This window comes from Pogona vitticeps, chromosome 2 (assembly GCF_051106095.1).
Source record: "Pogona vitticeps strain Pit_001003342236 chromosome 2, PviZW2.1, whole genome shotgun sequence".
NCBI classification, from domain to species: domain Eukaryota; kingdom Metazoa; phylum Chordata; class Lepidosauria; order Squamata; family Agamidae; genus Pogona; species Pogona vitticeps.
In genome coordinates, this window is record NC_135784.1 from 58,254,108 (window position 1) to 58,266,166 (window position 12,059).

Sequence of the window (12,059 nt, forward strand, 5' to 3'; positions counted from 1 at the left end):
CGTCTGAAGCCTGCGCGAGGCGGGCTGTACTATTGCGCGCGACTCCCGCAGGGCACGAACTCCGGGTCCTCCGGAGCCCCTCCCCCCTCCAAAGAGAGAGAGAGAGAGACAGGTCCGGGCGCGCGTTCGAAACCCGAACCAGCCCGGCGGCAGCCGGCGGAGCGCCTCCCCAGCTGGCGCTTCGGCTTCTCCGGCGGGAGACCGGGCGACACGGGAGAACGGCGGACCCCGTGCGTTTCCTCGCAGCTCCCCCCGGCTTCTCTGGCTAGTTAGTACGGTCCCCCGCGCCCACAACACGCAAAGGGACTTCGCGCAGCCCGAGTCCGGTGCCCTACCTCGGGGGGGGGGGGAGAGCCTCGCGCCTCACGCCGCGGCTGCTGCTGTCCGCCCCGTTCCCTCCTTCCCTCCCTCCCCCTTCCCTTCCCCGCCTCCCCTGGTTTCCTACCGGTCCAAAACATAGATGGAGCACGCTGCCCACCTCCATGCCTAGCCTTGTCAAGGCGCCAGGCTCGCTTGCTCAGCAGCAGCAGCAGCAGCAGCTCGTTGCCCTCTTCCAGCAGCACCCCCAGCCCCGGCGGGTTTCTGCTCAGCCTTACCCGGGAGAGAAGGCCGATAGCCCGTCTCCCCTCCCGTCTCTTGGCCGGCTCGTCCTCGGGTTGCTCCGCTGCCGGGATGCCGGGATGGAGGAAGAACCTGACTCTGTGCCTGCAGAGGATGCAGGATGACGGTAAGGCTGGTGGCAGAAGCCCCTCCGGGGGTCCTTGGAAATGTTACCGCCGGAGGGCATGCGTGAAAGTGCCGGGGAAGCTTCACGGGGAGGGTGGCTTGCAAGGATGAAGGGCGGGGAGTGGGGGGGGGGAGAGAAGAGAAGAGGGGATTTCAGCATTGGTCTGTTGGTCTTCTCCCTGGGGACAGGCTTGGAAGCGCGGACGGTCTTCCGAAGCGATCCTTGCTCTGTTTTGTTGTTGTTGTTGTTGTTGATTTCTGATCCGCTACATGCCTCTCTGTAACAGATCTTATGTTGGGGGGGGGGGGGACCAGGAAGAGAAGTCGCGCGTTATAACTGGACAAATCCCCCTTTGCAACAAAATCAACAGCTTAATAAACCTAAAATGTTTTTTCCTCGTATTTGCTAGGTGGGTGGCCGGGAAGAGCGAGTGGCTAGCGGAACTATTGAAGTGTTCAATTTAGTGTACTGCCTTGCCAGAGAATAGGCGGGCGGGGGGGGGGGAGAGAGAAGGGTAAATACATGGAGAGAGGCTTAGTTTCTGGAAGAACGGGTGCAAAGAAAGAAAAGCCGGAAGGTCTTTGACATTTCTGCAGGCAATTATTATTATTATTATTATTTGCAACAATGAGCCGCAGATGCGGATTAAGGTTCCTTGCTGAATTTCATGGTGGTCCCCTGTGATTTCATGCCCGCCTGTTGGCTCTTCTGAGTTGGGCTCTGACGATGTTCGCAGGATCTGCAGCGGGCAGGCTGGGGGGGGGGGGGAGAGTGTTAAATGAGTGCTGCACCCGCAGCTCGTCAAAGTTTGGGGAAACGTCCCACCAGGTGGCGGAACTAGAAGGCGGTTGCAAACCTCGACCGTGAGTGGGCTTGGCTTCTCCTGCCGATGGATGATGCCAAGGAGGGCGAGAGTAACTGGAAGGAATGAATGACTGGCTCTTCGGACTTCAGAGGCAAAAGCCTCCACGTGTGATGGGAACCCGAAGAGAGTTGTATCCCTTTCTCTTTTGGTGCAATGTGACGTGTGCTTTTGTGTATTCTTTTTTTCCCCACTCGGCGTGTTGTAATGTCAAACAAGGGTAAAAGAAGTCTGGAAAACAATTTGCACAATTTCTGGGTAGCCATAAATGCTTGCAACTGCCTTTTCCCTACAGATGTTTGTATACAAGGAAATAAATGTGTAGTTTCAAGGAGTTCTGTTCCTAAAGTCACTGTTGTTATCCTGTGCTTTTGAATTGGTTTCCTACCTTTTAAACAGAAATGCTGTGTATTGCTGGAGTTCAGTGAGGGGTCCTCAAATGGTTGTGGCTGAAAGCAATCTGTTTAAGGTATTATATCTCTTAATTTCCTTCCCTCTACAAGCTGGCTGCAACAGCACAGTGAGCCAGCCTTACTTACAAGCCCCAATATAGGCAGTTATGTTCTGTACATCATGCTTTGTTTACGCAAATGCAGGGGGCTTTGGGTCATTGCCTGAATTCTGAGTTCTGTGCTGTGGTTGTACTTTGAGTTATTTTCACATACTTTATTTGGCAAATTTCCTTGCAACGAGCTTCCTCTTCATTTGGTCCCATTGTTCATTGCTGAGCAACAAGAAGTTTGGTTATCTGTACTATCTATGCATGCTGCACAGAGTGATGCAAGGCCTACGAAAAAGTAAAATAAGTAACAATACATTTTACATCATTGCACAGGTGCTCCAGACCTGCTCTCTAACTAGTGGCATCTGGTGACTGTCAAGTAGATGTTGTTTATTTTGAGTTGTTGCCTCAGAAGACATGGCACATTTACTGGGAATACCATACAGTACTATTGTGCTCCATAGAACAAACTTTTGCAGTGTGTCCTCTTACTGAAACCTTGATCTTCTATTTCAGTTTGCTCTCACCATGACAAAATAAAACATGGGGAAAAAAACTGAATAACTTATTTCAAAATGGATTCCTAGACTTGTGAGCTTATAATGGTTATTTAAATTTAGAAGGCATTGTGAATTTATTTAGAATTTAGGTAATAATGCTACTTGCTGAATGGCTGAGGAAATAGTTCCTTCTATCTCCTTTCGAAATGCCATCATTTCTCTCCCACCCCTTTTTTCAGCATACAAGCTCTAAGCAATCATGTTTTTCATATTAAGACTGGGACTGTGCTTGTCTACTGGAAAGAAGAGATGGACCATTAATATTGTGGTAGATGTTCAGCTTAGTCGCAGACAAACTTTCCATATTTTGTCTGATATAATAGCATCATGAATTCTTAGTATACTGTAGCTGTGTTCATATATTCTGTTTGTAAGCCCCAACCTTTTAATTTAATTTTGCTTGCTTTTGAACATGTCGTCTGTCTCAGCCTGTTGTCACAGTTTGACTGAAAATAAGTGGTTTTCTCCTGTTCAGCAATCCATGACTTAGAAAAGTGCCATGGCTTACAAAAACTTTTTTGGAGGGAGAGAATACTCCTTAAGTTGTGAGTGAGGGGAGTTTGCACAAACTTGGGTTTTCTTCCTGTGTGGGGGGCATTCATTTCTTCCTGTGTGAGTAGGCATTCATTTAAAGGGATTAAATGTGATTATTTCTGGTAAGATGCTTAAATATGATGTGCTGGAGCCACCTAGAGAACCAGCCAATAGTGCATCTGTAGAATGCTTTTCTCCTTCATCTTCTCCTGGAGGTTGAGTGTGATCATGACTATTTCAGCTTTGGGCATAGGAACTCCAAATAGTGATGTTGTGCTGCATCCAAACCAGTCTCCAGGTTTCTTCCATTAATAAGTTCTTCTTGCTCTTCCTTTCCCGTTTATTTCAGTCTGGATGACTGTATGTAGCAATGTGTGTTTTTTTATCTCCCAGTACGTGACTGAAGCTCTTTGTACAACCCAATCCTAAACATGTTTACTTGAATGTAATAAGCTCGATTTGTTTCAGCAAGATTTCTTTCAGGTAAAAGTATGCATAGGAGTCCAGCCTTAGGAGTCCAGCCTTGCAGCATAATTCTGAGCGTGTTTACTCAGAAGAAAGGCCAAATATATTCAGTACAGCTTACTTACATGTTTCAAACTTCAAGAAGTGTGTTCAAGATTGTAGTATTCGTGCTATATATGAAATACAATTCTTGTTTAATAAAATTCATTTTGTTGTTGTTGAAAATATGGTGCAGGACATATCACTGAAAAGCCTTGTGGCCAACAGAATTTCAAAATATGATATTGCTACCTTTTTACATATAATTGTATCTAATCAAAGCTGGGTCTGTGTCGATTGGGGCCAGGGATGGTATTGGGATTTTGCTGGGCTACAGCGCTTCCCGCGACCCAGCCAGTTCCTTACCGGAGCTGGCGGACTTTGTATCCGCGGTGCTGTTGGAATCCCCGTGGCTTTTTGTCTTGCCTGATTTCAACCTCCATGAGGAGGCAGAGATTTCTGGTTGTGACGTGGCAGGCCACTCTGATGTCACCCCCAACTCAGGCCTCTCAGAATGCCCACCACACCACTTCACACTCACTGTCACCAATTGTAATGACTGTTTAAGAAGGACAAAGGTTTCCTTCAAAACAAAACAGGTTTATTGAAATAACAAAATAAAATATGAATATCACAAGTAGCTAATCACAATGTCAATCATTGCTTCTTATTTAATTAATCACAGACTTACCCTCACTGACTATCCAGGCACACAGGCCTCTAAACAAGCTCTTTCTCACACTCCAGATCTGATCTCTCTCACTCTCTTCACACCCCTTTTTCTTCCAGCTCCTCCCTCTTCAGCCCCACCCTCCGTCACCCCATTGGCTGATGATTCACTGCCCCGCTGTGACGGACAGATGAGGTCAGGGCTGCCTGTTACACTGGTCTCTTGAGATCTTGGAAGCCATGGCTTCCTTGGACATGTCCAACATGTTAAAGGCCCCACCCACATGGGTGGTCACACGCTAGACCTGGTGTTCTCCACTGAGCAGAGTGAGTGTGGTCTGATGGTGACTGATCTGGTGCCAGTTCCCTTGTCGTGGTCGGATCACCCCCTAATAAAATGTAACTTCTCAGTGGCTCTTCCTCCCTGCAAGAAGCATGGACCTATTGAGTTGTTAGGGGCTGTGCTGCAGAATTAGATGGAGTTTTTATGGATATTTTCAATCTATCCTTGTTGCAGTGTTCTGTCCCCACTTGCCTGAAGACATCTATTATAGTGCCAGTCCCGAAGCAGTCAGCTGTGGTGTCTCCCAATGATTATAGACCAGTAGCTTTAACATCTGTTATTATGAAATGTTTCGAGAGATTGGTGCTGGATTACATTAAGGCTAGTCTTCCACCTTCTTTGGATCCATGGCAATTTGCATACAGGAGAAATAGATCTACTGATGATGCTGTGTCCATCGTACTCCATACTGTATTGAGCCACTTAGAACAACAGGGAACTTATGCGAGGCTGTTGTTTGTGGATTATAGCTCTGCTTTTAACACCATTCTACCAAATAGGTTGTTTTTAAAAATGATCAACCTGAGATTACCTCAGGAGATCTGCATGTGGATAAAGGATTTTCTGACAGATAGGCCACAGTCAGTAAGGATGGGATCCCACCATTCTTCTACCCTGGTACTAAGTACAGGAGCTCCCCAGGGCTGCGTGCTAAGTCCCTTCCTCTATTCCCTGTACACACATGATTGCACCCCACTATATAACACCAATGCAATTATTAAATTTGCAGATGATACGACAGTGGTGGGACTCATAAATAAGAACAATGAGTCTGCTTATAGAAAGGAAGTACAAAGACTGATACTATGGTGTAAAGAAAATCATCTCACACTTAACATCAAAAAAACGAAAGAACTCATAATTGATTTTAGGAGGAAGAGAAATGTACATTTACCACTGTACATAAACGGTGAGGAAGTGGAGAGAGTTGGTAGTTTTAAATTTCTGGGTACTTACATCTCAGAGGACCTCTCATGGACTATAAATGCCAACATGCTAGTAAAGAAGGCACAGAAGAGGCTGTATTTCCTGAGAATGCTCAGGAAGTTAAATTTATCACAGCATGTACTTCTGTCCTACTATCGCAGCACCATTGAGAGTGTCCTAACCTATGGCATTCTGGCATTGTTTGGGAGTAGCTCTGTAGCGGACAAAAAAGCTCTACAGAGAACCATTAAAATTGCCCAGAATATCATCGGGCTCCAGCTACCAACCCTGGATGACATCTTCACATCCCGCTGTCTGAGGAAGTCACACAGCATCCTGAGAGACTCTTCCCATCCAGCTTATAACTTTTTTGAACTGTTACCGTCTGGCAGAAGATATAGAACAATTAAGACTCGGACCACACGTTTTCTAAATAGTTTTTATCCTAGAGCTATAATTGCAATTAATAATGAGCTTAAAGACCACCAGTAGTGAATAATTAGTTGGACTGTGTTACTTGGCCTGAGGTGTAGATGTTTGTATTTTTAGTGGGGGACTTCTAGTGGGTGGGGAGTGTTTGGGGAATGTTATGTGTGTGCATGTGTCTGGTCTCTGGGTGTCTGTGAATTTCGTTGTATGGGTATACTGTGTCTCTACTTACAATGACAATAAATTATTATTATTATTATTATTATTATTATTATTATTATTATTATTATTATTATTATTATTATTATTATTATTATTATTATTATTATTATTATTATTGTTATTGTTGTTGTTGTTGTTGTTGTTGTTTATTTATTTATTTATTTATTTATTTATTTATTTATTTATTTATTTATTTATTTATTTATTTATTTATTTATTTATTTATTTATTTATTTATTTATTTATTTATTTATTTATTTATTTTAATGGTCCACCCTCGAAGGCTACTTGATCTTTTAGGATTCCAGGATTCCATGAGAGGGATTCCGGCTGATCTGGCTGGCGCTCCTGTCGAGGCTCTGGTTGATGGCTGGCTTGCTGTCGCCACCAGGGCTGTTGACACGATCACTCCTAAACACCCTCTCTGGTGCAGAGCTCGGCCTGCATCCTGGTTTAACCAGGAGCTGCGAGCTATGAAGCAAAACAGGAGAAAGCTAGAGTGCAATTGGAGATGGGACCCAATGGATTATAATCAGAAAGCTGTCGGGATTATGACTATTACCTTGCTAAGGTGAATGCTGCTAGTTGAGCTCACTTCACTAACCCGATAAGCGAAGCTTCAAATCAGCAGGTGGAACTCTTCCGTATAGTTCGCAATCTATCCGCTGTTGGTCTAAGTGATGGACCTCCTACTAGTATTTCACCTGACCAATTTGCAGCATTTTAAAAATCTAAAGTGGAGGCCACCCACCGGGAACTCTCTCCTTTTTTGAATACAGTGGATCGAGCAGAGATGTCCAACGCTCCGCCTTGCCCGATGAGATTAGATTTCTTTCAGCCTTGAAGCCAGATATGGAGGACAAAGCACTTGATCGATGCCAGGCCACCACTTCCTCCCTTGATCTTTGCCCGGCCTGGCTAATCAAAGCAGCCAGGCCTATAACAATTGAATGGATCACAGCAATAATTAATGGGTCTCTCCAGGAGGCCTTGCCCTCAAGGAGACACTCATTAGTCCCATTAGGAAGAAACCAAATTTGGCGGTAGACGATATTGGCAATTATAGGCCCGTCGCCAATGTTTCTTTACTTAGTAAAGTGGTGGAGAGGGTGATGGCTGACCAGCTTCAGGCTCTGTTGGATGAAACTAATGCCCTGAATCCATTCCAGTCGGGCTTCAGGCCAGCCATGGCACAGAAATGGCATTGGTCGCCCTCTTGGATGACCTGCTGAGGGAGGCTGACAGGGGCAAAATGTCCTTGTTGGTCCTCCTCGATATCTCAGCTGCCTTCGATACCGCCGACCACGGTATCCTCCTGGGGAGGCTCTCCAAGTTGGGTATTGGTGGTCTGGTGCTTGCCTGGCTCTGATCCTTCTTGGGGGACCATCCTCAGAGAGTACAGCTTGGGGAGAATGTTTCAACTCCATGGAGTCTCAATTGTGCAGTTCTGCAGGGTTTGATTATCTCCCCAATGCTGTTTAACATCTATATGAGGCCTCTGGGTGGGGTCATCAGGGGGTGTGGGGCTTTGTGCCATCAATTTGTAGATGACACTCAGCTTTACATCTCCTTTCCTCCAACCACTGTGGATGCCGTTCTGTCCCTTCAGCACTGTCTGGAGGATGTACAGCAATGGATGCAGGAGAATGGGCTGAGGCTGAATCTGGACAAGATGGAGGTCCTGAAGGTGGGTGGCCCCTCCATTGGTGGTTTGGGAAACTCCCTCTCTTTTTGGGGTGTGTGACTCTCACCACGAAGAGTGAGGTTCGGGGCTTGGGAGTTCATCTGGATCTGGCGCTCACCATGGAAACTGAGGTGGCGTCAGTGGTCCGCTCTGCCTACTTCCATCTGTGGCGGATAGCCCAGCTGCGTCTCTATCTTGATGTTGGGGCACTCACCACTTTGGTCCATGTGGTTGTAATCTTGAGATTAGACCACTGTAATGTGCTCTACGTGGGGCTACCTTTGAGATTGATGTGGAAGCTTCAAATGGTGCAGAATGCGGCAGCCAGACTTCTTAGTGGGACGAGAAAACATCGACATATTTTCCCACTCTGGCTGCCTTGCATTGGCTGCCCGTTCATTTCCATATTGATTTCAACGTGTTAATGATGACATACAAAGCCCTAAACAGTTTAGGACCTTGATATCTAGCGGAACGCCTCCTCCCACCTAGATCTACTCAAATCACTCGCTCTTGCCAGGAGGGGTGGCTGAGGGGCCTAACGCCGAGGGAGGTCCAGAAAGAAAGAACAAGAAACCAGGCCTTCTCGGCAGTGGCCCCTCGACTTTGGAACAGTTTCCCCTTCGAGATCTGCCTGGCTCCCTTGCTGGGTGTTTTAAAGAGCCAACAGAAAACCTGACTCTTTAGGCAGGCCTTCCCTCCCATCCCCACTTGATTTTTGTTTTCCATCTTGAATGATACCATTATTGCTGTTTTAAACTGTTGTTTTAACTTACTATATGTATTGCTTTGACTATTTTTATTGTAAGCCTCCCAGAGTAGACGTAGTCTACATGGGCGGGGTATAAATTTAATTAATAAATAATAAAATAATAAATAATAAAATAACCAATAAAGGTGTCCAAGGTGAATAGTTCTATGAACAGAAAGGGCTCAGTGTTTTCCAGTTTGGCACCTTCCATGTTTATTTGAGTAAAATTCCTGTCATTTCCAAGCATGATGTAAAGCGTGGGGTAAAGAAGGCTGAAATAGTCCATATTTACGTGCGTGAAAACATAAATCCTGAGATAGGTAAATAAACCTACCTATTGACATCACTTCATTTTGGAAAGTGTTTTGTTTCATGCCATCCTAGTTATTATAGATACAACTAGTATGTTAGTGTTAATTCAGAAGAAATGTGTGTGGGAGGGAGGTTCACTTGAATAAGCAATAAGCATTCAGTCATGTAATTTCTTTTCTTTTCTTTAAACAAACCCAGCTTTTGCAATAATTCAGGCCAGTCCATTATCTAGTCCCCTGCTATGTTTAATAATAATAATTCCGTGCCATTAAGTTGATTCTAACCTATGGCAACCCTTTCCAGGGTTTTCAAGATATAGTGTATTCAGAAGTGGCTTATCATTCCCTTCTTCGGGGGCACACTGGAATGGTGCTGCCTGACCAAGGCCATACAGGCTGGCTTTCCTCTCTGGAGGCTCAGTGGGAAACTGAACTTCCAGATTCTGGCTTCATAGCCAGGCACCCAATTCAGTGAGCTTTCCAGCCACTACACATATGTGTTTGGGGTCCTTTGAAGTGTATGTGCTCCATGTCCCAGGGTGATAGCTATGTTGTGCTCACCTGTATGAAGGCTGGGCTGGAAGGCCTCATGGTCTAAGAGGTAAGCTGTGCTCAATCCTAGTTTCCTGTTCCCAGCACACTGGGATACGGAGGAGGACAAACAAAAAACTTGGCCAAAACTTGGTCTGTTCTGGGTCACAAGACCGTATTGCCTGTATGTACTGTAGTAGTCATTTAGTGTGACTTGCTTCTAATAGTCTAAGGCTTTTCCAAATAAAACTATAATGAAGCCAGTTTTCAAAGTCATTGTCGCATACCTGCTCAGTATAACACTGGAATAAAGCCTGACTGTTATCTAATAAGAAAGTTATTTATTCACAAGTACTAGTATGTTGTTAGCATAATTCTTACTAATGTCACTCAGCTAATGCTGGTTTCTTATCACAGTTGACTGGTTTTACTAACAATATAATGTGGCCTGAGAATTCACTGTGGTAATAACTGCAAACCTACCTACTTACTTATTTATTACCTATTTCTTTATATCATTTATAAACTATTCTGCTGGTGGAAGGGATCCCAGAGTCACTTACAATATATATAAATATTCATAAAGATTGAAAGAAATAAACAAGATAAACATTTGTTCTGCAGTTTGTGCTATGTTTCTAACCATCTCCTTTAAATATTTCCCTTCAATATTGTTTTGCCTTTAAATATCTCCTTTTAATATTTATTCCATTGACTATGAAATGTTGACACTAATATGTCCCACTTTTGGCATGAGTACACAGTATATTTTGCTCCGTTGGCAGGGCCTCTTTTTTTGGACACATTTCCAGTTTCATTATTTTTTTCTGATTTTTGTCTTGTGTGATTGCTGGTACGGGATAAGTTCTTTCATGTAGTTGCTGGCCATGTCCAGAATACATCATTGGTGATGCAGAGAGCGGGGCATGGTGTGGGAGCGAAACCTACTCCTTTTGCCTGCCTCCTTCTCACGCTGGTAAGGAATACAATGCAATTTATTTATTTATTTATTTATTTATTTATTTATTTATTTATTTATTTATTTATTTATTTATTTATTTGATTTTTACCCCGCCCCTCTAGACCATGTCTACTCAGGGCGGCTTACAAAATAAAACAAAACAGTATAAAAATATATAAAATCATAAAATTACAAATTTCAATTTAAAACAATTAATAAATTTGTAAATTGTATTTTTTTAAAATATTGTTCTCCTAGTTTAGTGTTATAGTGATGAAGCAATACAGCACCACTTCAAGTACTTACCATGTCTTGCCAGTTCAGCACTGTTTCACATGCTTAACATAAAAAAAAAACAGGAAATTTGAATGCTTGTGAAGGCAGCAGTAAGTAGTTGATAACAGCAGAGAAGAGTATGAGGGAAAAGGGGGGCAGTGTGATGTGTGGACACTTGAAATGCACCTTCCTGGGATAATTATACATTTCAATGTGAATGGTAACAATAATTTAAATGCCAGCATGTGGTACAGAGAAGTTTGGGTCAACCTAAGGAAGGAAGGAAGGAAATATAATTCTTTCCCTGCAGCTTAGCATATAAAGTGGCAAGACACAAAAGGAAAAGGAGAAGAAGGGGAGTAACCCTCCATGTTACAAGGTTCCTCAGGCTGGCATAATGGATGGTGGATGACTTTTGGGGAGAAGTAAAATCTTCTCCAGAGAGTTGATGGTTGATCTGTTTTTCCCTCTCTTTCCTTCCTACAGAAGTATTGCTTTTGGAGGCACATTAACGTGCTTCTTTGTACTGTACTTTTAAACTGATAGCAGGCAACTTCATGCCTAACATTTTACATTCCTAGGTAGATGCTTGGAATTGTTTGTGGAATATGTTCATTTAATCCTCATGTGCCAGGATGGGACATTTTAGGCCCTAGTAATATGAGTGGCTTGAGGCCTGGGATGGTGGGCAGGTGAGCCGAAAGTTTCAGAGGGGGGGGTGCTTCCTTCTGTGTCCATGAGTCATCAGAATCATGTTTTGCTACAGAAACTACACAGAATATAATTTACAATCGAGACGTTCTGACAGATTGTCATCTGAACTGTTGTAAACAAATTTCATTGCTTGCCGCATACAGTTTAGCTGGTTTTAAAAAGCGAACAAACAAAGGCTAGCTGATGCAAGATGTGCCCCAAGAAATTTATTGCTTTTGGCATCTGGATACTTTCCCTCACTCAGTCAGTGTAGCATACTAGGTCAAGAAAAATTTGTGTTAGTTTTTATTGAATTGTGAGGTGGAAAAGCAGAATCATGAGGTTGAAAAGCTGCATACACAACAAGCATGAAACCTATTGGGAGACTTGAAGCTGCTTATTCTCAGTTAGCCTGACCTACCTGACAAGAATGTTGTGAGGATAAAAGTGGAAATAAGGAAGGGCAAGTATTACTGCACTGGAGGCAAAACAGGAACTCAGGTTGATTAAGTAGATAAGAAATAGCTAAACTCTTTTGCCATGTCTGTTAGCCTCTGTGCTACATTACCTCTG

General features: G+C 43.9%; 1 protein-coding gene across 1 annotated transcript in view; it reads left to right on the top strand.

The window, feature by feature from the left end:
- The first annotated feature begins 340 nt into the window (after window positions 1–340).
- GRIP2 (glutamate receptor interacting protein 2) overlaps window positions 341–12,059 on the top strand; it is a 557,587-nt gene continuing 545,868 nt past the window's right edge. The window contains exon 1 of the mRNA XM_072989504.2: window positions 341–727. Coding sequence (XP_072845605.1) covers window positions 673–727 — 55 coding nt within the window. The 5' untranslated portion in view covers window positions 341–672. The remainder of the gene's footprint in view (window positions 728–12,059) is intronic.